At 53.1% G+C, this 23,440-nt stretch overlaps 9 protein-coding genes and 1 non-coding gene across 10 annotated transcripts; 5 read left to right on the top strand and 5 right to left on the bottom strand.

Annotated features, from left to right (window-relative positions):
* Positions 1-305: 305 nt before the first annotated feature.
* Positions 306-1,909, top strand: ACO1O0_003567 (cytochrome P450; the record flags this gene model as incomplete). The annotated part of the gene is made up of 2 exons (XM_083193017.1): positions 306-1,511; positions 1,568-1,909. The coding sequence occupies 2 exons, from the start codon at positions 306-308 to the stop codon at positions 1,907-1,909; spliced, it is 1,548 nt and encodes a 515-aa protein (XP_083052074.1).
* Positions 1,910-5,313: 3,404 nt separating this feature from the next.
* ACO1O0_003568 (lipid droplet assembly factor 1) lies at positions 5,314-5,920 on the top strand (the record flags this gene model as incomplete). The annotated part of the gene is made up of 2 exons (XM_083193018.1): positions 5,314-5,487; positions 5,579-5,920. 2 exons carry the CDS (start codon positions 5,314-5,316, stop codon positions 5,918-5,920), a joined length of 516 nt encoding a protein of 171 aa, XP_083052075.1.
* Positions 5,921-6,162: 242 nt separating this feature from the next.
* On the bottom strand, positions 6,163-7,631 carry RPT2 (proteasome regulatory particle base subunit RPT2; the record flags this gene model as incomplete). The annotated part of the gene is made up of 3 exons (XM_083193019.1): positions 6,163-6,669; positions 6,721-7,527; positions 7,587-7,631. 3 exons carry the CDS (start codon positions 7,629-7,631, stop codon positions 6,163-6,165), a joined length of 1,359 nt encoding a protein of 452 aa, XP_083052076.1.
* A 934-nt stretch (positions 7,632-8,565) lies between these two features.
* ACO1O0_003570 lies at positions 8,566-8,648 on the top strand. The gene has a single exon. It is a non-coding gene; the product is annotated as a tRNA-Arg (tRNA).
* Positions 8,649-10,208: 1,560 nt separating this feature from the next.
* On the top strand, positions 10,209-11,591 carry ACO1O0_003571 (uncharacterized protein; the record flags this gene model as incomplete). The annotated part of the gene is made up of 1 exon (XM_083193020.1): positions 10,209-11,591. The coding sequence occupies one exon, from the start codon at positions 10,209-10,211 to the stop codon at positions 11,589-11,591; it is 1,383 nt and encodes a 460-aa protein (XP_083052077.1).
* Positions 11,592-11,665: 74 nt separating this feature from the next.
* Positions 11,666-12,622, bottom strand: ACO1O0_003572 (phosphatase PAP2 family protein; the record flags this gene model as incomplete). The annotated part of the gene is made up of 1 exon (XM_083193021.1): positions 11,666-12,622. One exon carries the CDS (start codon positions 12,620-12,622, stop codon positions 11,666-11,668), a length of 957 nt encoding a protein of 318 aa, XP_083052078.1.
* A 1,812-nt stretch (positions 12,623-14,434) lies between these two features.
* Positions 14,435-15,370, top strand: ACO1O0_003573 (uncharacterized protein; the record flags this gene model as incomplete). The annotated part of the gene is made up of 2 exons (XM_083193022.1): positions 14,435-15,117; positions 15,166-15,370. The coding sequence occupies 2 exons, from the start codon at positions 14,435-14,437 to the stop codon at positions 15,368-15,370; spliced, it is 888 nt and encodes a 295-aa protein (XP_083052079.1).
* Positions 15,371-16,064: 694 nt separating this feature from the next.
* Positions 16,065-17,672, bottom strand: ACO1O0_003574 (1,3-beta-glucanosyltransferase GAS1; the record flags this gene model as incomplete). Its single annotated transcript, XM_083193023.1, has 1 exon — positions 16,065-17,672. One exon carries the CDS (start codon positions 17,670-17,672, stop codon positions 16,065-16,067), a length of 1,608 nt encoding a protein of 535 aa, XP_083052080.1.
* A 2,345-nt stretch (positions 17,673-20,017) lies between these two features.
* ACO1O0_003575 (uncharacterized protein) lies at positions 20,018-21,349 on the bottom strand (the record flags this gene model as incomplete). The annotated part of the gene is made up of 1 exon (XM_083193024.1): positions 20,018-21,349. One exon carries the CDS (start codon positions 21,347-21,349, stop codon positions 20,018-20,020), a length of 1,332 nt encoding a protein of 443 aa, XP_083052081.1.
* Positions 21,350-21,918: 569 nt separating this feature from the next.
* On the bottom strand, positions 21,919-23,436 carry ACO1O0_003576 (uncharacterized protein; the record flags this gene model as incomplete). The annotated part of the gene is made up of 3 exons (XM_083193025.1): positions 21,919-22,500; positions 22,571-23,156; positions 23,249-23,436. The coding sequence occupies 3 exons, from the start codon at positions 23,434-23,436 to the stop codon at positions 21,919-21,921; spliced, it is 1,356 nt and encodes a 451-aa protein (XP_083052082.1).
* Between the last annotated feature and the right edge of the window lie 4 nt (positions 23,437-23,440).

The following is a 23,440-nucleotide window of genomic DNA, read 5'->3' on the forward strand; positions in this document are numbered from 1 at the left end:
ATATAGACCTAGGGTGGGGTTGGTGTGAACTCCCGTTATCAAGTTACACGCACTGCCGGTGTCAAATGCCAACACCCGTACCTCCTTTTGGCAATCTTTGCTTCTCACTGATGATCCCTGCTGCGCGGTCCTCAAGTACTTATTGAGCAAATATACCATCTGCTTTCCCTGGAGATCATCAGAACTCCCCACCTCTGCACCTCAGAGGCTCAGGAGTCAGACACTGCACGCATCTGCAGTACGATTTTCACTTCAAAAGTTGACTGAGTTGATGACCGAGGCGTTATCTTTCTCAGCTCCTTAAGATGGCTGTTCTACAACATATTTCCACGATACTCGAATGGCCGCAAGCGGACGAGTGGCAACCAGCATTGCTCCGAGCCGCTGCCGTCATCCTCTGCCTAACTGTTGTTAGACACATTGGCACCGTTGTATATAACCTATACTTCCATCCGCTTCGCCATGTTCCTGGGCCTAAGCTATGGGTTGCAGTGCCCCTGTTGAATGTAATTAACAAGATTCGGGGTACGGCCGACTACCGCATTCGGGAACTTCACGAAGAGTACGGAGATGTTGTGCGCCTCGCTGCGAACGAACTCAGCTTCATCAGTCCGGAGGCGTGGAAGGACATCTACGGCCATGGTCACGCCGACTTCCCAAAGTACTACCCTCCCGGCGTCCACCTTGATCCCCGCCAGATTATCGCCTCCAACGCCAGGGATCACTTTCGCTATCGGCGAGCAATGCTCCCCGCCTTCTCTGAGAAGGCTCTTGGGCAGCAAGAGCCTCTCATCACCGTCTACGTTAATCTCCTTATCCAGAGGCTGCGTGAAGTTTCCGAGACTGGCCAGCCAATTGACATGGTACGGTGGTATAACTTGACCACGTTTGACTTGATTGCCGACCTGGCTTACGGAGAGTCCCTTAATGGCCTGACCGAGGGCAAGTCGAATGCATGGCTCGAAAACATCCACAAAATCATGACACATGGCCCCATCTTTATACTCATCGGATCCTCTGCCCTGTTCGGCTATATTGTCAAGCTTCTATTCGGATCTAAGATGAAGAAGTCAAAGGAGGAACACATGGAACGCGTCAAGGCGCTTTGCGAAGGCCGCATCTACCACAGGAAGCAGCCCGACCGAGGCGACTTTATGGATCACATGATGCGTTCTCGCGGACAGCCTCATGAGATGACCGACGATGAGCTGGTGGTGAATTCCGATCTGATCATGGTAGCCGGGTCGGAGACAACGGCCACGCTTCTCACGGGCACGACCTACTATCTTCTTAAGAATCCCAAGGTCCTCGCCAAGCTCACGGCAGAAGTCAGAAATGCATTCAGAAGCGAGGACGAGATCAACTTTGTTGAGGCTAGGGCTAGGCTGCCTTATATGATGGCATGCTTGGAAGAGGGTCTGCGCCTGTTTCCTCCTGTTCCTCTGGCCCTCGCTCGCTACATCCCGGACGGCGCGCCCGCGCAGATCTGCGGCCTGACTGTCCCACCCAAGGTAAAATAGCCCTCTGATGATATCTGGAGATGAGGTATATCTAATCGTGAGTACAGACTGTTGTCGGTGTCCATCACCTTTCCGCATACACCTCTAGTATCAATTTCCACAGGGCTCAAGAGTTCATCCCTGAGCGCTGGTTGCCCGAGAACATCAAGGATCCGAGCTCGCCATTTTACAATGACCGCCGCGATGTCCACCGACCGTTTAGTTTTGGGCCGCGAGACTGCATTGGTCGCAACCTGGCTTATCATGAAATGCGTTTGATCCTGGCCAAGATCCTGTTCAACTTTGATCTCGGCCTAGATCCAAGCTGTGAGGATTGGATAAACCAAAGGATTATTGCCCTGTGGGAAAAGCCACCGCTTCAAGTGCACATTAAGCCGCGCTCGGACTAAAGAGATGGCTCACCAAGGAAAGACACTCGGTGATGCCCGCACGCCGGACCTCGGTTGCAATAAGATGACAGCTTTGGATAAAGCGGCATTGTCGTCATCTGGAGTTGGATTCAAAGGATATTATCCCCCAGCACCACCCAAGCGGACGGACTCATACTATATAGCGTGAGCATCGAGCGCAGACAGTTGGAATTCTACAGCCATTTTTACAGGCCGGTTGGATACCTCCTCGAGAATGATCATCTTACCACAGACGTCGAATGTCATCTCGGCTGTACAGAGAGAAATGTTGGTGAAAGCTCTGTCGTCCGGAACACCAAAAACACCAAAGATACACGTATACAACCAGACTTCCGTACCCGGGAAATATTCGGTGGGTATCATACACGCTTGAGCCAGTCGTAGAGATCTCTTTTGTCGGTTTCGGAGCTTTCTACTTGACTGAAATAGGTAAATTCGTTTCCATTCAAGATCATGAATGCCATAATGATAATGTACGTTCCATTATGACGCCGAAAAAGCCGTGAAGGGGAACATGGAGATGCCTTTTAGCTAACATCCTGAGTGCAACCGAGGCGCAGGTTTCGGGGGCAGCCCCCCCGAGCACCCACCGTTCCACACACTTGGGGGAAGGATATATCAGGGGATCAGTTTGCAATGCTTCTCGTGTGCAAGTGCTGCCTCCAGAAAATGAATCGCGCTGTACGTAAACCGCTTGGGTATCTCGAGGAGACTTGCACTTTGCTTGGGGAGCCTAAAATCCATGCGTTTCCTCTTTCACCGATATCGTGGGCAAACCACTGCTTTCTACCATCAATCTGTAAATGTGGCTCCATATCACCATGATACCATGATGGCCAAGGCTTTACCTCCCGTTCTACTAAAGAGCAGTCTTGGGGGCAGGTGATCTTTAGAACACTATTTTCTAGTATTGGTGATCTTGGGCATATATTCTGTTCTTGTGCACTACCATGCCTTTTCATCAACCTCCACCACGGTGAGAATTTTCCGTGCTAGAATCATAACTAAACAGTGTCCACTTCCACTTGCCAAACCCAACCCAAAATTTAAAGCTGGTGGATGTTTCGTGGGTATGGGTATCTACCTCGCAGTCGTCTTCGGTGTCCTTGATAACCTCCCACTCATGCGCGTCGGATTTACCATCGTCGTTGCTTTTCGCTTGTGAAGAGAGGGCTGTCTGTGGAGAACTATCGGTTTCTTTGGATTTCAATTTGTTAAATATGGCTGATAAATTCTTCAAAGTTAAATATAGGGGCAATTACCATGGGGAACCGGACATTCGCCTCCTTTCTGGGCCATTATTGTGCTCTGCAGGTCCACTTCAGTGCAAATGGTTCTCTACCCACAAGCGTTGCAGACTGTCTCCGTATGCCGGAAGAGCAACGAGGGAGTGGCTATTAAATAGGTACCTGTGATTATTACTAGTATCGCCACACCCACTATAAGGGGCGGTAATAAACGCTTGTCGAATAATTGGAGGACAAAAGCTGCCTAGAATTAGCGACAGACTAAGGCATCATACGTGTCCCTGGTGAAGTTTTGTATCTGACTAGGAGTAAAGAATACATGATTCTTTCTCTCATGGATGTTTTTCTCGCTAATCCCCTTTATCATGGTTTCATTTCCAGCTTCCCAGGTGAATCATCCATGGGCGGATGAAGTCTGCTTCGGCGCCATGATGATGGGATCTACCATGGAGCTGTCTTTTCAAGGCAGGCCTAAGGGTGAAGGAGGGGCGGAGACTACCCCAGCTGAACTTGAGAAATATACAAGGCGGCCGCTAGTTCCATATAAGCAGACAGCTAAGCCATTCCTGTCTTATGTATATTGGCCTCATTGGTCACTTTTCAATTCCTTTTTGCCACCTTCTTGTGCCGCTGGTGTCCCGCTGTGCCTCTTGTATACTATTGGTTATTCTTGATCTCTGTTGGTTGATCTTATATGCCGGTGGCCACGGGTAATCGCAGTCCTACATGCTGGAGGCCACGCGTAACCGTACATACTGGCGGTCACTTAGGTATACCGTGGGTCATTCATGTTCTCGAGCTCACCTTTTATGCTGTTGGTCAGCCTCATGTACAGTCAATCACACTCGCATGTCGTTGTTTATTCGTACTTGCTATTATTAATGGGGAAGTAAGGCATGCTGATGACCATCCCCATTCACAAGCACCTAACCTTTACTGTCTACGAGGCAGAGCGTCTCTCCTAGGGGGTTTTTATGAGTGCTGTGACGACTCATGGAGCTATAATAGCGATGCTAAAGATTATTTGACTACTCATAGTAGCAGTTGCGTGTGCCCAGAGAATTCTATCATCAATCTAAGTAAACAATCATCTAGAAGGTGGAACCTCCTTGTAGGTAGTAGAATGCTTTTGGCCATGGTCCTCGCACTATGCCGCCTCAACCTTTAACCGTGAGTATCAGCATAATGCGGTTGGTTTTGACGATTATGTTTCATCTACACACCAGGATTCCTGTTATATTCTAGTGTAATGCAGTTGGATGTTATCCTCGGAGGTACATAGGAGTTATACTGACCGAAAATGTTGGATACTGCCCGACGAGTAGTATTCGATATGACATGTGTACAAATGAGAGATCAAACGAGGCTGTCTAGCCTGACTTGTGAGACTATAACGCTGTGCTCATTCTTATCATGAGGGAGGAAATTTCTCATCTTAACAAGCCCACTTTGTAAATTACCTTCGTGTTGTGAGTTTGACGATAGATCTGGAACGACAATAGGCCACCAGACTGAATAGGGTATAATGGTCTAGCAAGAAGTAAACCAGAGACCAAACCTGTGTAGATCACGCTTCCTGTACGTGGTACTGTGTCAGAGTATCAGATGATCTCTCTCCATATGGGTTGCGCATGTAATAACAAGTTCTCAGATGTATCCATCGTAATCACCCTATGAAGTATTACTCTGCCAAGATCGTAGGTTGCGGGTTACCATGGAAGCACCCCGGCGCCGTCCGGGTCGGCCGACTTGTGGCTCCGGTCCACTTCCACCCCGGATCCCGCTCATTTGCCCCTGCTCATTGTACTTTGCGCCGCGGAATGAATTAACTTCGACATGACGACAAATTAGGGTCATACCCGCTACTAAACCAGAACGTGATGCGGATATATCAAATGGTGCGCCGGGAATCCACAGGCTCCCTCTTTCGCAGTGCCTGCGTCATGCAGCTCGCCGATAAGGCACCAAGGTAGCCAAGCTTCAGAGCTCCCAGGTCAACCCCAGGTCTCAGCTCCCCAGCTCCCCACCGAGGCATCCTCACCGAGATCCCCGAACCTCACAAAACTTCCAAGTCCCAAGCTCCCAACCCCATCCGACTCGCAACCTGCAAATCACCCACACGCACGTCTCCTTGCCATGGCTGAGCCCTCCCCCAGTGGCGGCGGCGGCATCCGCTCCACCGTCCACGAAAAGGCCGCCAGCGCCTACTCCCTAGCCCAGCACTCTCTCGACCGCGTCATGCCCCCATCCTCCCGCCAGCGCGCCTACAGCACCACCTCCGATTTCGCCTCTGCGCGGCCCATCCTCTTCGTAAGACCATTCGATTCCTCCGGCCGATGATTGTTTTTTTTTTTTTTGCAACAAAGACGCATAACTAACCCTTACACCTTTGCAACCCCAGTCCTTCCTCGTCGCTCAGCTCACCCTCTCCTTCCTCCCGCTCCTCACATTCGCCGTCTTCGCCCTCTCCACCGTCGCCTTCTCCCTCGGCGCCGCTGTGGTCTTCTCGCTCTTCTGGATCGGCGTGGCCTTCATGGTCCTCGTGCCCACCGTGCTGGTCACGTCTTCCATCGCCGTGCTGGTCTGGGCCTGGGTCGTCGGCAGCTTCCTCGTCGCACGCTGGCTGTACGCCCACTCCCCCATCGGCGTGAAGGGTGATGTGCAGGTCGATGCTGCTGGGAAGCAGCTGAAGGTGTCCAAAGATGAGAAGGGGCTGGGTGGAAGGGTTGACGGGGAAGATTGACGGGCACTCTTGTTCGGGGGGTCTGGGAATGCGCATGGCAATAGGATAGCTTTACTGGCGGCATTACAAGGGATACCCGGTTGTTGGAATCACGGGCACTATGACTCTACGAATGTACGGACAAACCTAATGCTGAACACGAATGGTTAATGCTTCACAACATACGCTAGCTTCGGATGAGATCAGGAATTGCGCCCCCAATGACCATGCCTCTATTCCCAACTACCTCGTACATCCCTAAATTACAGATACAGACCCTCCGGCTCACCCTCCTGCTTGGTGCGCAACACCCGCTCGCGCGCAGACCGGAAATCGGCCATCTGGACGCGCATTCTGCGTTCGCGCAGCGCCATCATACCTGCCTCGGAGCAAATGGCCTTGATATCGGCACCAGAGAGGTCATCTTTCTGCGAGATGAACTCCTCCAGGTCCACATCCTCGCTGAGATTCATCTTGGACGTGTGCAGCGTGAAGATCTTGCGCTTTGTGTTCTGGTCGGGGTTCTCGAAGAGGATCTTGCGGTCGATACGTCCGGGTCGGATCAGGGCAGGGTCGAGCGTCTCGATCTTGTTGGTTGCCATGATGACCTTGACATCGCCACGGTCATCGAAACCGTCAAGCTGGTTCAGAAGTTCAAGCATGGTTCGCTGAACTTCGCGCTCGCCGCCCGATGTCGAATCATACCGCTTCGTGCCAATCGCGTCGATTTCATCAATGAAGACAATCGAAGGAGCGTTTTCTCCAGCAACCTAGTCCGGTTAGCACTAGCCTGCGCACAGTCCGCCTGAAAAAAAGCATACCTGGAAAAGCTGTCGCACCAGCCTTGGTCCGTCACCAAGATACTTCTGGATGAGCTCACTACCGACGATGCGCAGGAAAGTAGCAGATGTCTGGTTCGCGACCGCCTTGGCCAGGAGTGTCTTGCCAGTTCCAGGCGCACCATACAGAATGACACCCTTGGGTGGCTTGATACCCATCTCCTCGTACATCTCGGGATGCAGCAGAGGCAGCTCGACCGACTCTCTGACTTCTTGAATTTGCGTCTCCAGGCCACCAATATCCGCATACGACTCGGTCGGGGCCTTGTCCAGCTTCATGACACTGACAATAGGATCCGCGTCGTCGGTTAACACACCCACGATGCTCACGCTCTTGTGGTGCAGCAGAACACTGGCGCCAGGCTCGAGGAGGTCCTTGTCGACAAAGCTCATGATGCTGACGTAGTACTCAGGCCCCGTTGTGCTACTGACAATGGCGTGGTCGTCGTCGATGAGCTCCTCCAGAGTTCCGACACCCATGGGACTTCCTCGCATGTCATCAACACGGCCTCGCTCGTCCGCAAGTCGGTCGGTGTCGGCGGCGTCGCCTGATGTCGCGCCCTCCTTGGCAGCCTTGGCCTTGCGCAGGCGCTCCTGGTTCTCGACATACTCTTCCTCCAGCAATAGATGGTCGTGGATGCGCTGCATGCGTAGGAGGCGGAGCTTGCATCGGCTGGTAGGGTACACGGCTGGGAGTTTTGCGGCGGCGCTGGAACCGGCAGCCTTCTTCTTTTTGCGCCCGATACGGGTCGTTGGGCGGGGAGGCGGCTCGTACTTGGGCTTATCCTTCTGCGAGGCCGTGAGCAAAACGTCAAATGCCAGGGGAATAAAAGACAGATTGAGCGCACCTTCTTATCCTTCTCGTCCCTTCCATCCTGTCCGCCACCGCCCATGCCAGATTGGCCTTGACCCTTGATGCTGTCAGTGACTTGGAGCTCGAGCCATCAGCCATGGAAGCTCACCATCGTGGCACGTGAAGCTCTACGAGCTTTTTTCAAGGATCCCTTGGTGTGTCTTTGTCGATTAGGAGTTTTTCACTCGATGGCCGAAGTCGTGGGTGAGTTGTTGATAGGTGTTGGCGAGGTGCTGCCAGTGCTGGAGTTGGATGATGCAGGCAACGGGTCCGTCATCAGGCGCCAGGGAAACACGACAGCAGCTCCCTCGCAGTCACGTGCATCGATTACTCATCCCTTCCATCCACTTCTCCCCCTCCGCCGTCATTCATGAAAGGCTCAGAGATCTTAAGTCCTCACTGTTCTCATCACGAAGGTGTTTTCTTATTCGCTGCTGTTAAACCCATAGCAGGAGCGAATTATGCTTCAAAACATCCGCCATCACGTACAATTATTTCTATATCTCTTCTATTGAATCCAACATAGCGTCCATAATCTCCTTAAACACGTCACACCAACCTTCAACAAGAGCCCAGCAACCGTCGTTGCCCATCTCGATATCCTAGTACTATGGACTTCGACCAAACCCGTCTCACACTTGAGCGGCATCAGGACCATAGTTCATGATCTTGCCATGGCCCAATGCCATCTCTTGCGCTGCAGTGTATGCATGCTGGTGAAGCCGAAGTCCCCATCGAAACCTCGGTGCCATGTGTCACCTTTGGCGTCGCATTCCTCATTTTCAGTGACCTCTTCGCAGTTAATCATATTCCGTCACACGAACCGAGATATACTGCCACCTGCAACGAGGGAGCACTAGCCATGGGGGAATATCACTTGACTGCAGCGGGTTGCGATCTGGTGCTTCCATCGTCAGTGGTGTGGAATCGTTCATCAGGGTCCTACGGCTGCGGGATCTTCAACAACTAGCACAGGTCGTGTGGCCCAATGGCAAGGCGTTTGACTACGATTAACCATCACATCAAAAGATTGCGAGTTCGAGTCTCGTCACGACCTTAGTTTTTTGCTGGTTCGGTATTATTATGGATCTCCTTTTGTGCCTCTTTTTGAACGTAGGTGGGCCGTTGTAAGCTAAGCTTCGGGTAGGTCGTTAGTGTCACAACTTCGACGTTGGACAATCTTCACCTCAGACTGCCAACCGTAATTATCCTTTTTGTCTGTTAAGCCCATTCTTAGAGGATCCAGTCCAACAGTCTGGCCAAGGAGATGTGCGAGGAGACGACGCCGCGGAGTGGTTAGACAATGCCAACAATTTCGGGCCAGACACCTTCACAGGCTCAGAACACTAATGATAGATGAGAGATGATAATACTACTAAGATTTTTTAAGAGGATATTTAATAATTACATGAGCAATCAATCAATGTTGGCTAATATGCATTTTTCAATGTGATAGATTGAGCCGAGTGTACGCATATAAGCTACATTTTTGAACCACCAAGTACATACGACCATACCCAGTGGAAAATACGGGATCCCGTCCGCTCTCCCAGAGTCAAGCCGCTGAGGGGCTGATTAGTAGTTGGGTCGGTGACGACCAGCGAATACCGGCTGTTGTATGTATTTTGATCTTTTTTGTTATTATGGGTTTGGGTGGAGCGAACCGATATAAGCCTTCCTGGACTGATATCCACCACATACGACCATACCTAGTGGAAAATACGGGATCCCGTCCGCTCTCCCAGAGTCAAGCCGCTAAGGGGCTGATTAGTAGTTGGGTCGGTGACGACCAGCGAATACCGGCTGTTGTATGTTTTCTTTTTGCTCTTTTGTTGGGCTGGTTTGTTGGGCTTACAGCTATCAAAGAACCCTAGGCTATCAGTGTTCGTGGGGGCGTGTCTAAGTGGATCGAGGTCGATATGTCCGGAATCAAGCATCTCTTGCAATATCTAAAAATACTTGGAAGCGGGCGCTATGGTATCCGATGATGAGCAGTGAAGACAATGGGGTGCGGTAACATGAACTTTGTCACTAGATTTCAGCCGGTGGGTTTCGCACTATGACCAAGGCCACCCAAGGTATCGAGCTACGATCGTCATGGTGATCCTATATCCTCAGTCTTCACATCCTTTTAAACCCATCAATTTCAATGCATTAGAGCTTTAAATATCGAGGCACAACTAAGGCCCAGCCACCATGGTAGAATCATTCATAACTAGCAAATCGACATGTAAAGCTACTTAGACGACACAACGTTTCCATGTGTGTTTGGGCTGTAACCGGTCTCCCTTCTACCCTGCGAATATCATCACAAGATATAATAATATTGTCACAATAAATCAAGAATATGAATTTCTTCACAGTAGGGAGTACATACATCTTGCCATGTGAGCGGGGCCGAGCTCTGGGAGACGGACGGTATCATCACCCCGCTTCGAACTCGACCTCACCTAATCTGTCTCACTCCTGCATCTTCACCACGCATGCCTGTCATAATCACCTCATCTCCTCGCAATAACTTGACACAACTTTGTAGACCGGCATTAAAAGTCCAACCAGCGCCAATCAGTCCGAAACCCCGTAGTTATAGCGCAACGACACTCCTCTCGCGAATACCATGGCTTCCCTGATACAAGCCCGCGTCTTCCACGGCACCATCATTCACTCCACAAGCCCTCAACAGCTGCACATCCTCCAGAATGCCCTCCTCGTCTATTCCACCTCCGACGGCAGCATCCTCCATCTCGAGCTAGACACACCTCGCGATGCCATCCCCCACACCCTCCGCACGATCAACATCCCCCAGGACGCCCCCATCACCCACCTCTCCCCCGGCCAGTTCCTCATACCCGGCCTCGTCGACACGCACAACCACGCCCCCCAGTGGGCCATGCGCGGCCGCGGCCAGGGAATGCACATCCTCGACTGGCTCGACGCCATCACCTTCCCCGCCGAGGCCCGCTTCGCCTCGGAGCCCTACGCCCGCGACACCTACGCCTCGCTCGTCCGCGGCATGCTCCGCCAGGGCGTCACCACAGCCTCGTACTACGCCTCGCTGCACGGGCCGGCCACGCGCATCCTCGCCGACCTGTGCCTCGAGCTGGGCCAGCGCGCCCTGGTAGGCAAGTGCAACATGGACCGCGGGTCGCCGGACTACTACGTCGACGAGGGTGCCGAGCAGTCCATACGGGTGACGCAGGAGTGTATCGACCACATCCGTGCCGTGGACCCCTCAGGGGCGCTCGTACGACCCGTACTAACGCCTCGCTTTGCCATTTCCTGCACGCCTGAGCTCCTCACCGGCCTGGGCGCCCTCGCCGCGCGCGAGCCGTCTCTGCCTATCCAGACGCACTTCAACGAGGCTGAACAGGAGCGATCAGCCACGCTCTCCCTCTTCCCCGAGTTCAAGGATGAGGTGTCACTGTATCAGTCCTTTGGGCTGCTCAACGAGCGCTCCATTCTGGCACACTGCACTGTCATGACGGAGGAGGAAACGGCCCGTCTGCAGGACTTGGACTGCGGAGTGGCGCACTGTCCGACTGCCAACATGACCGTCGGTGGAGGCTTCATGGCCGCTCCTGTGAGAGACTTCCTCTCGCGGGGGATGAAAGTCGGTCTAGGCACGGATTCGGGCGGCGGGTACTCGTCGTCGATGCTCAACGCCATGCGACACGCGCTCGTGGCTTCCTTTGCGAGGGAGGCACTATACGAAGATCACCCCAAGGGGTTGACCTTGGAGGAGGTGTTCTGGATGGCTACTATGGGTGGTGCCCAGGTTGTCGGCTTGGGGGATACGATTGGCAACTTTGAGGCTGGTAGGCAATTTGACGCCGTCGTGGTGGATATGGGCGACGAGAGGGGAGGCGTGAACACGCCTCTAGAAGACACTGACACGCCAAGGCTAGTTTTGGACAAGTTCGTCATGACGGGAGACGATCGTAACATTGCAGAGGTCTTTGTTAAGGGTAAGAGTGTCCATAGGGGGCAAGTTGCTGGCTAAAACGTGATCGTCATACACAACCATCCATCACCAATGCTATGGGGAGACGGCCAACATCATCCACTGATTCAAGCTTATCCATGGCCAGCGTCGGCTGCAGGTGTCCCAGGTCTTGCTCTAGTAGTCACGCCCCCTGGCAGAGCCGAGCTCGTCTGGTCTGCAAAGGTTACCCTCCTCCCCGTGGTATTCGGGTCAAGGCGCAGCCAGTCCCTTTTACCTCCCCATCCCACTTCCCTAGTGATCGTCTGTGCCGAGTAATCGACCGCATCCTCAGAACTATAGACAAACGCTTCCTTCCCGCGCAGGTGCAGATGGTTGTATCTCCAGTCCCACAAAGCAGCGTAGGTGGTGCGGTAAGCTGCAACAGCCATGGCAAAGCCGATAATGGAGCCAGCGAGAATATCATACCAGTGATGCGCCGCATCTACAGTGAGGAGACACGAGTTGACAAAAGCGAAAAGTAGAGGCAGCATCGTGGCAGTGAGCTTCCAGAACTTAGGTCTGTAGTCGGCCCAGACCTTGAGCTTGGAATTAAGCCAGAAGAACAGGAAACCGAAGGCGGCAAACCCAGCAGCACTATGGCCGCTGGGAAATGATGTGATGGCCGTACGTAACTTTCCCTTGTCCGGCTGTGTGCAGATCTCAATGGTGTACATGACCTGGTGGAATCCCACGCCGTTGAGACCCGTCTTGTTGTGAAGAGGATCCTTGGCCAGCTCAATATCAGGCATGCAAACGTCAAGGAAATTCGGGCGGAAACCACCAATAAGGGCCTTGGTCAAAAGCTGGAATAAGGTTGCCAGGAGGACGGCCCAGATGGTGCCTACTATAGCACTATTGGCATCCCAGGCGGACTTGATGCGGATCTGAGCGAGGAGATAGACAGCGAACGGGACGGCGAACGTAATAAACCCGGAGGTCCACGTAGGAATAATCCATCCGCGGGCGGGGTAAGACAAGTCAAGATTGGCGATATTCCCATCCTTGTCTAAGGTAATGGGAAACGTGCGAGTGGTGGGGACTGGGAGCATATGCATCTGGGACCTGTGAGCAATCCGAAGCGCTTCAACCAAGAACACGGAGACACTGAAGCAGGCCTTGACTCACTCCAAGAGAAACTCCCCCAACTAGGGCAACCCAGAGAACATCAACCCAGTAGCAGCGAATCCATTCTGCAACAAAGGCCTTGATGGATTGCCAGATTGGCCGCCTCGGCGACGCCGTCGCCGTAGCTGGCTGTGGGAGTGGATCCATCGTAGGCGGTGCTCTCTAAGGCGCCGACGTCTTCTCCATTTCCGATTATTGATGCTGTGAGGATCAGAGGCGAGGTATATGGTATTTTTGAAGAGGTCTGAAACAAGAGAATGGCGTTTGGCGGGTTGTCTGGGGTTGAAGGAGGACGGTTTCCATACGCCAAATGTTGCAGAGCGGCAGAGGTCTGGTCACCTGCGCTTGACAACCCGACCAACTTGACACTTGACGTCATGCGTGCACCTTCCCCAAAGCTTGTCTCGCATCGCGCTTCCTTTGCTACCACCTTCTTTATTCTTTTCCATATCAATCTTTCTGTCTCACCTTTCACTGCCGCGCTTGCCTTGCATATTGGTGTCGCTCAGTGGTAGCGCATCCCATATTGTAGTCCCCGGCGGACGCCCTTCACCAGCTATACCCATTCAATTACAAATATTAGAGACAGTGAAAAGGTTTCATAGTTCATGTCTACATTCAGCAACCTCGAATAAATATTGTACTTGGATTAAGTGTATTTCTATAGACGAGTTAGGTATCTGAGGAACACGAGCGGTGAATTATTCTACGTTGTATCTCCTCCACCGATGTTGGCAGGTCTGTCCATCAGACTTCATCAAGCTGGGCGATAATAAGCCAGAGATTTGTACCTCGGAAGTCTATGGTTGTTAAATGGGCTATCATTCTGTCTGTCACTAATAGTGCCTAGTAGGCACACACATGGCCCTTTTGGAAGACTCCTCATCGTATACCTACCTGTAGTCTATGTAAATGTCCCCTTCAAAAATTCCCAGCACTTCTTTATTCACACATACTGTTATGCCTTTAAAGCTATTTGGTGAAGTTTTTATGCTAATTTTCTGCGCTATAATGTTGTATACTGACGTCTCGTGCTGGACTTATATTCCCCAACACGCGAGGCCAAGGAGCAGGGGACACATCACGATGGGCAGGTATACCTTGGGACGCATGACATCCATATTCCTACCCGACACCCTAGCAGCGGTCAGCCACTATGGTAATCTAGTACATCAGGACTTTTAGACTCACGCGGTCTTGACAGACAATCAGCATCGTATCTTGAGCATAATATGGATTTCTCGCATCATTCCTAGAGTCGAGTTCTCTAACATTTCCAACAAAACCTCTGTGGCTATCAGTGTGAGATCTACAGTTCTTCGACATGGCTCTTTCAGAGGATTTCATCGAGGAGGATCCAGGGCGGTTCGTCGGTCGAACCAACAACAAGCCCATTTACACAATAAGATCAGAGCCACTCTTCCCCCTATTGCAGTCGGCCCCTGGACTTTCAGAAGGCGAGAAGAGAGAGTTGATTATTAAAAGAGCCAACTACGCAACACGCTGGCATCTCTGTGTGCCTATCCACGGGTTTGACTGAGCAAAGTATCACCATATGCGAACCATTTCCATACAGAGGAGATACTGGTCCCTGCCAAATTGCCAGGCCCCGATGCCCACCAAGGAGTTGAGTTTACCTATTCTAAAACCCGCCGCTACGCGAGATATGCCATTAGCCTTTGAGTTCTAAAAAATATCTTGAAGAGAATTTCTACGTCATTGTCCAGTGAAGGACAATGAGCTGGGGATTGTTTGATATTCTGCGCGCCCAGAGAGTTGAGGACGCCCGTTGCAGACAGCGCGAGGGGATCAGCGGCCTCGCCGCCTTTGAAGGAGCGTGGAAGCAGTTCCAGACCACCGACGTACACAGACGACTGCAGATCCCCCTAGGCCGTATACCCGTAGATTTCCTCGGCGGCAAGATCAAGAAGATTGTCGGCTTGCATCTCGGCTTCTTCTGCTGGAAGGATCCCCGGCTTAAAGATATCTTTGTCAAATCAGAAGCCCAGCGAAGCGCCATCTATCACAATATCCTCCTTATGATACGTCGGTCCATTATGCGGCTCGGCCTTGTTCCTCCAGGGCACATGTGTCCCATATATGTCCAGGATAGTCTAATCCGCGAGGACGAGGAGCATGCCCTATCGCACCACGGTATTCACGTCCTGTCGGGGGCCTACGGTCAACAGGAAGGCTTCACAGAGATTGACGATGAGACCATGATTGTCCATTTCCCCAAGGAGACGGGCGACCCGAGCCTCCTAGGACTAATAATGGACATAGCCACCCCGGCCGCAATAATCTGGCCCAACAGCATCTGCATCCAAGACAAAATCAAGGATCACAGAACCTATCTAGTTAGAGGCAAGGTCGTCTCCGGAATACACATTAAAAAGCTAGTCATGCCAAGCTACAGCATGTACGCTCCCCTGTCCCCGTACCCCAATTTCATACTGACACTCTGCAGACTGCCCGACTACGATAGACTAGCGAATTACTGGCATAACCCAGTAGTCACGAACGATCTTGACAAAGTCAAGGGCAAGGAAGGTATCGACCCGACGATTCTGGGACCGAGCCCGACTATCCACGTCCGACAGCCTCCTGGAAATCACGGTCTGCTGCCCGATGCTCCGCTAGCTCCCAGGTGGGACTGTGAGGGAGATCCTTGAACACATAAGAGAGCTCTTGTAATACGAGTCTTGGAGAAGGACCACTTGGTGGAGCGATGCAGGATGAATCCATCATGTTTAGCCATTAACAAATAAAGGCCTACTATCTATGCATCGGATCAAATCATATGTGCCCCAGCAGTCCATCAAGAAGAGTACCTACCCTGGATCATGGCGACAAAGTCAAGACGGATGCTCTCTACGATAGTCACGAAAATAAGTAGGTAAAATAAAGTAAACCATTTTGGCCTAAGCAGAAAAACAGTGAGACGGATTCAAAACAGGTTTATTTTGTGACTTGTTTTACATCAGTACGCTCGCTTACGTGTCGAAGCTGTTCGTGACACCAACAAGCAAACCTGCACATACGCAACTCGCACAGCCGTGATCCGAAATGGCAGCCGGACAGCGCCCAGCTCTCATATCATTAAAAAATCGCACTAATACTCATTCTAAATCACACGCGACCATGAAACACCGACGAGACGAGGCTCGGTTGGCAGAATGAGGTAAAACACACAATTCTCTTTCATCTAAATTTCAAGACCGAGAAAAACTTTCGATATCCACGCAAGTAACGAATAGATCCAAACGCAAGCCGGAAGCAATGCAGCCCATGATTATATGTAAAGCACCCACTCCTCCCGAGTGTTGATTGATTTTTATTTCCAAAGAAAATCGAGGGTGGAATGGTTTACAGAGCAACCATGGCGGCGCCAACGCCAAGGGCGGCGACCATGTACATGCCAACAGCCATGTCGCCAATGGAGAAGAGGCGAGCAATGGGAGCGTTCATGATACCAAAAGAGTCGTCATCCTCCGCGTCGTCGGCGCCGCCGGTGGCGCCAGTGACGGGCGCAGTGGCGGTGGCAGCCTGATCATTGATGGCACTGGCGGAAGCGAGGGCATCAGAGCACTTATCGTCATCCTCAGCGTCCTTGGTGCTGGCCTTGCCGTCAAAATCGCAGGCAGAGGAGTCGCTGTTGAGGTCCTCATAGTACATGCCGAGGAGAATGCTGAGCTTGTCGCGGGGCTCGCACATGGAGTAGGCACCGTAGATACCTGTGGTGGCGTTGCCGTTGATGGCAGTGCACAGCTTCTCGTTCTCGCCGCAGATGTAGCCGAAGATATCACCAAAGTTCTTGGGCTTGACGTCGTCGTTGACGGCGCAACCGGACGCGGCAACGGCGCACTTGCACAGGGAATCGTCGGGGGTGGGGGGAAGGATGGAGTTGGCAATCCAGTACTCGCCAATCTCAGGGCACTCCTGACGGTCGGTGGGGGCATCGTAATCATCCTCAGAAACACCCTTGGGGTCAACCTCGGCGTGAGCCTTCTTGAGCGCCTGGAAGTTCTTCATCTCGGAAGCCTTGCCGTTCTTGATCTCGACGACACCATAGTCGTTCTCCTCCTGGAAGTACATGTAGACCAGACCACCGCTGAAGACGCCAGTCATCTCATCGGAGAAGAGGGCACGAGTGTCGTCGAACTTGCGGCCCTCAGCACCACCAGGTTCGTTGCAGCCGTACTCGGCGAAGAAGACGGGCACGTTGTAGTCCTGGTAGAACTTGACCCAGTTGGAGTAACCGGAGTCCTTCATGCTGGACTCACCGCACCAGGAGTAGATATTGTAGCCCCAGAAGTCAGCAGCCTCCTCCGCCTTTCCGCAGTTGAAGTAGGCGGAAATCTTGTCACGGATGTCCGGGTGGTCATTGGTGGCATAGCCGACACCAAGGGGGTAACCCTTGGACTTGATGTACTTCTTGGTATCACGCACAGCGGCCTTGACGTAGGCGGAGGCGGCGGTGTTGTTGTTGGCGTCCGAGACTTCGTTGCCAGCGAAGAAACCGATAACGTTGCTGTACTGGGCAAGCTCATCGACGACACCAGTATAACGCTCGTAGAGCTCGGTGTTCCACTGAGGGTCGTCACGCTGGATGGACAGAGACGGCTCGCTGAGATCCGAGATGACGTAGATGCCAGCGTCTTCAAGCAGCTTCATGCAGGCCTTGTGGTCAGAGTCGGGGTTGATGGCGTAGGTACGGATGGTGTTGACACCGAGCTTCTCAAGGAGAGGAACATCGCGCTTGCAGTTATCCTCGTCGGCAAGGGGATCAATGTACTTGCTGGCCTTGTCGTTGGTCTGGCCGTTGGCAGCGGTGTCCTGCTGGTAGGCAATGCCCTTCATGAAGAACTGGGTGCCGTTCTCGTAGAAAAACTTGGAGCCAGTGACGTGGATGGCAGGCAGCTCAGCGGCCGCCAGACCCGCAAAAGCGAGCATGGAAAGCTTGGAGAGACCCATTGTGAATGCTGTCGGCTTCAAGCGAATGGGAAAATGTCTGTGTCGTGGAATGTGGTCGGACACGATGTGGAGCGAAAGAGCGTCGGGAAGATAGGGCCGCTTAGGGAGGAGGCCAACCTCGGACTACCGATGAGCCTGGTAGAGGGCAAATGGTTCTAAAAATTAAAGCGAGGGATGAAGAAGAATGCCAGATACCAGCAAAAGCGAGTGTCTGGAACAGCAACACCAGTCGTCGTGCGTAGGATGGAGGATGGAAAAGAGAGAGAGAGACGAGGCGTCAGAGAAGAAGGGGAGGGTGGGATAAATCTGCCAAGACCGTGAGCGAGCCCCTGATCCGCTGGAGCCGCTCCAGGCCCAGGTCCACCAGGGGCCACCGGGGACCACTGGGAACCACCCAGGGGGGCCACTGGGGGCCACTGGAAACCATCCACCGCTGCTAGACCACTGGACTGACTGCATTGGCAGAGAATTGGCAGGACCCATGCGAGGCGCAGCACCTCACATGCTGGTCGCCCAATTCAAGCTTTGTTCCATTGGCAGGCATTGGGCCAATGGGGGCAGCGAATCTGGCCGTTTGGCGACTAGGGTCTTGGGGTGAGCGGGCTAGCTGGCGGTGGTACAGTTGGGCTGTCTGCCAATTCGCACGGAGCATTGTTTGATGCGCTTGACGGGAACACTGGGATAAATGCCGCAGTGGGTGGCTCGCGACGCTCATGGCAGGTGAAATGGCAGCGTCGCAGATGTTGTTTCAAGCAAGCGCCAGTGGGGGAAGGCCCGGCGCACTGTGCTTACCCCTGGCGCTCTCACACGGAGCACATCCTGCTCTGGTTGTAATATTAGGGGCAATCTCCACTGCAGGTCGTCATCAGCCGGAGGGCCGGCCTACAAATCAGAAATCAGGCGCCTGGGGCCATTGACACCCAGAGTCCAGGGAGTCTAAATCACGAGGCCTCCAGACTCCTTCGGGGCATCATCTTGACGCCAAGTCCGTATTGGCTCTGTCGAGTGGTGGCAATGGGCCAAAAGGGTCCATCAACTCTCCTCGTACGAGAACACAGCGACTCTGCCACCAGCAGCCAAGAGCTGCCGAAATTCTCAAAGGCTGTGTGAGACACCAGCGTCTTACGCGTCGCTTCGCGTGAATGAACCAACATTTCGATACCTGCTGGGCCGCCTAAGAGATTAGTACCCGTACGGGGTGTTTGTACATGTCACATATCCATGCCTACAAAGTTCCTATGATGAAATACGAGGCTGCGATCTGCGCTCCTTTGGATCCTCTCATCATTTTTGCACCCTCGCCTCTCGAGTCTGACGGGCATGGAGGGATGATGGACGGCTACACCGGCATTTTCCAATGGGGCTCGGCATCACTCGCGGTCCGACACGAGCTTTGGTCAAGTTGGCGATAACACGGTCGCGTGTGCCTGTCTCACCCGTGGACCAGTTCGCCTTTTCTTGTACTAATGTTACCGGTGAAACTTCCCGTTCGCAAGCCCAGCACCTCCGTGCCGTGGCCCATCCACAGCCTGCCGTTCACGTGTCTGAGCGCCTGTGTTCTGTGGGCTCGTCAGCGGCGCAGCCCGCATGTCGCATCTCGTCTCCGGACCCCACAGAGGTCGCCTGTGCAACGTCCGAGGCTCCGACCACAGAGTGGTAGGTGGGTTCAGCCATGTAGAGTCGAAGGTGGGAGCATTTCACCTTGTAACGGATACGGATGGATACTGTCCATTGTCTTTACAGTTCCACAATGCTTCGGGACCACTGTGTCAAACTCAATTCAAGTCGGAAGCAATTAAGCTTCTTTTTACCTATGAGCTAATTGACTTCTGGTTTGCTGCAACGCCACTCCATCATCACCACACGTGGGCTGGCCAGCGAAGATATGAATCCAAATTCGTTATTTCCGCTGTAATGCCTGCCTTCATTTCCCCATTCACCTCCCCTTGTTTGACCAAGAGATCGCTTGTCCTCATGCCGTGGTTTTCCTCCTGAAGTGTTTATTGGCTGGTTGATATGGTGAAGTTACGTTACGGCGGAGGATCACCTATTTGATGAAAGCTCGCACTGAACAGGTAAGACGGTCGGCCCTATTTTTGTTCTTCTCTCTTTTTTTATCAAACAAGACAAAAACACTGCCATACTCAGGATGCCCTTGACGAGTAAACGGCTGTGGGCGTCCATTATCCCTGTATTTCAATATTTGAACAATTTGTCATACATAGTCTGAAGGAATCGTAACTCATTTCTCGTTACAAAAATACACCAGACACTATCCGTACTTCGTATACAAAGCGGTAAACGGCACTGGTAAGCCGCCATATTACATTGTCATCCCTCTATCCTCAGCCTGTTCCGACATGGCATGCTGAATACGGAACTCCAAGCATAGGGACAAGCCCCCAAATACGCGCCGCCTTTTCGGCCGCTCTCACGGCGAGCAGCTTCTTCGATGCCATTGCCAGGATCCCGGCGCGTCCCAGAAATACCCCGTACAACGGATTTCGCAGCTCCGACGGCTGCCGCCCAATGCCCGCCACCGGCTCGCTCCCCGGCGCCATCTTAGTGATAGATTTGTCCAGTGTGTCCATGGCAGCTGATTCGCCCCCGTGCATGACATCGTCCAAGACGGACCAGAAGAGGCGGCTCCATGGCTGATGTGCTTCGAAGAGCTGGCGGTCAAACGCGTCTGCGTCCCGTACCGAACTCCGGAGGAACTGCATATACGCCTTGACGAGTCGCAACAAATCGTTAGCTCGGCAGTCAGGGAGATTGGACTTTTGTGTTGTCCATAGAAGTGACGTATGGTACGGGTGCTCTCGCTCTCGCACGTTACCCAGGTCACCGAGGAGCCAGTGCGTCGTCTCGTTGGCACGGGCCGCACGCGAGCCGAGGAAGATGTTGTCCGGCTTGAGGTCGTCGTGGCAGAGGTCATATTCCGAGTGCATCCTATCCAGTGTCTGAAGCAGGCTGTTCAGAGAAGGTCGGAACAGGATATCTACCTCCCTTGCCATATACTGGGCTGACTCCCGCAAACGTTTGCTCAGCTCGACTAGGTTTCCATTTGGTAGAAAGGGCGTGACAAAGTGCCACTCTGGGTTCGCGATCTCGGTGGGTGGAGAGAGAAAGTAATCTGTGACGGGAAGAAAACTGGCATCTTCGCGCACGCCGTCGCTCCCGACTATTCCCCCTAGAATCAGGGAGGCCGCGATCTCGGTGGGCCACCGGAGGTCGGGAGCCGAGCCGGGGTGACAGTTCCGGAACGGCGCGTGCTCTCTTCTGTAGACTTTTACGACGTGGTCGCCGTGCCTGAAAGTGTGGCCTTCAACCCCACCGCCCAGCCTGGTCCACCTATCCCGGGCGTCCAGGAGGCTCTGTCGTGAATATTGTCCCGGACCAGCTCCCACCTCGAGTTGGTCACCGGCGGCCCACTGCCAGCGTGGACTTTGGAGGGTAGCCTGCTCTTCCAACGTCAGGCGCGAAAACGTCGTCGGAGTATACTTGATCGCCAAGGCCGTTCGGTAGGTCTGGTAATTTTCCAGGAAGTGAAAAGTGCCGACGAAGAGGGCCAGTATCACGATAACCCGGAGCCATCGGCTATTCCTGTGCTTGCCACGGAAAATCCCCCACAGCCGCCGTCGCCATTTCGCCGGAGCGGAATCTGCCTTTTTGCCCATGCCGATGCCATTTAGAGAGAAAATACATGATAGTAGAATTGACCCTGCGTCCAGGCGACAGCCAGGCTTTTAAAAAGAGTCGGTCGGGCGCACGAGACGACAGACGCCCTGCTGAGGCTGATGAGCTGGGCCCCGGGACGCGCGGTAGTCGTCACCAGGCGGCGGCTTGGCTCACTTGACCGAAGAATCCGATTGGGGTCGGTTTGTCAAGCATGAGCTGGGCATTCTTGGCGGACGCATGAATGATGACAAGAGGGCTTATTCGGGGTGCATGGTGAGAGTGGTGTACTGGTGATTGGATGATATTAGCTGGTTGTTGGTGTACCATGTGAAATCTGGCCCCCGGTTGCTATTTTCTGCTACATGAAGCGCTGTTCCATACACCGTAGTTTCAACCCTTTTCTGGTGTGAGAGGGTAACGCAAAGGGGCGCGTGATGGAGATGTGAATAATCATAGCTGTTGCTCTCATATTAGGCCTCCTTTCTTCCCCTCTGGACATAATCTCTGGATTTATCTACCTACCTACTCGTCAGATGCCCTGTGACCAGCATACCATGCCAGATAGGGCTCATGGCTTTATCTCATGAGAATTTTCTTTTTGGTCGCTCTTTCTCATCTCCACGGCAGTCCTTTCGGCAGACACTTCATGGCGTGCAAATTCAACGCCTGGTACCTCTTGCGGAGGCATGTAGACATACTGGGGCTGCTGTTGCTGCTGTTGCTGCTGTTCGAAATTCTGCCAACCCGGCGGCATCTGTTGCTGTTGCTGCTGCATGTAGACTGGCGCGGAATAGCCGTGTTGAGGATATCCGCCAGGATAAAACGCAACCGGCTGTTGTGGTGGTTGACCAACTTGAGCCTGTCCATAGACTGGATGGGGTTTGACCACCATGACAGGGGGGACTCCTCCCATCCATGGCTGAACATTGGTCCACAGTCCCTTCTTCTTCCGCACGGCGACGGAGAACAGGATGATCAGGATGATTGCGAAGAGCACAATGTCCAGGAAGGCATTCCCCCCATACGTGGCCCCAACCGTGGGGTATACGATTGGCGCGCTGTCGGGGAGAATCCAAAGCGCAGAGACGACCAGGAACCAGGTCCAGCGGGTAAAGTTGGATAGCGCAGCCAAGAGCAAGTTTATAGCACACTATCGATCACATCATTGTTAGAGGTAGCACGACAAAGCTCTCGAAGGAGGGGTTCTGTATAATACATACGACTCGAGATGGCTCCACCCTGGCATAACAGTGCATGACCATGGACGCGTAGACAAGGACTCCGATGGCGAGGACGAAATTGAGAATATTGTAGGCGCCGTTGAGGTGGCGGAATGATGAACCTTGTGAAACCAGGGACCCGATCTCGGAGATATCGCTAGAGGTCCATCCTGGCGCCGAGCTGCTCCTCGCGTGGAAGTCGAAGATGTCGTACCACTGGTCACGCATCGTGGTGTTGGCCAGCCCCGTATGAGCTACCGCGAGGATCGCCAATACGAAGCCGATGGACATTGTGAGCCATCTGAGCATCCTTTGTGATGTTGGCCGTTGCCTTGTGAGGGCGAAGAGCAGGCCGTTGCCCAGTTCGACAAAAGTTATCATCAGCAGGATCTGCGCGATCCGTCTCAGCAGAGTGCCCACGGAGCCGGTTCGTGAATAAACATCGTAGGCGAGCATAATGGTATTGCGCCTTGCAATGTCATCGGGATCTTTGGGGTCGAGGCCGCCTCCTATGTCGCCATTCTGGTAGGCAAGAAATTCGCTGTCTGATAGCGCAAAGTCAGAAGCAGCGGTCAATACCAGGCCACTAGATGGATACAAGGGCAAATGGGTCAGCAGCCATATCATGCTGAACTGATGGGAACTAAGGGGCAGAAACTCGACTAGAGCGCGACGTACGGGACCTCAAATGCAAAGGCGGCCTTCAGCCAGCTGAAAGCGACACGGGAAGGATCGTGACGGCGGCGGACGGTGCAAAGCGCGACAGATCCAATGACGAAAAGGACAAAGGCCGTGACGCATGCGACGCCGGCGTGGACGTAGCACCACGTTTGCTCGGCCTCTATTTGCTCCCAACTGACATCCATAACT

This window comes from Amphichorda felina (genome assembly GCF_050947745.1).
Source record: "Amphichorda felina strain 45539 chromosome Unknown scaffold_3, whole genome shotgun sequence".
Taxonomy (NCBI): Eukaryota; Fungi; Ascomycota; class Sordariomycetes; order Hypocreales; family Bionectriaceae; genus Amphichorda; species Amphichorda felina.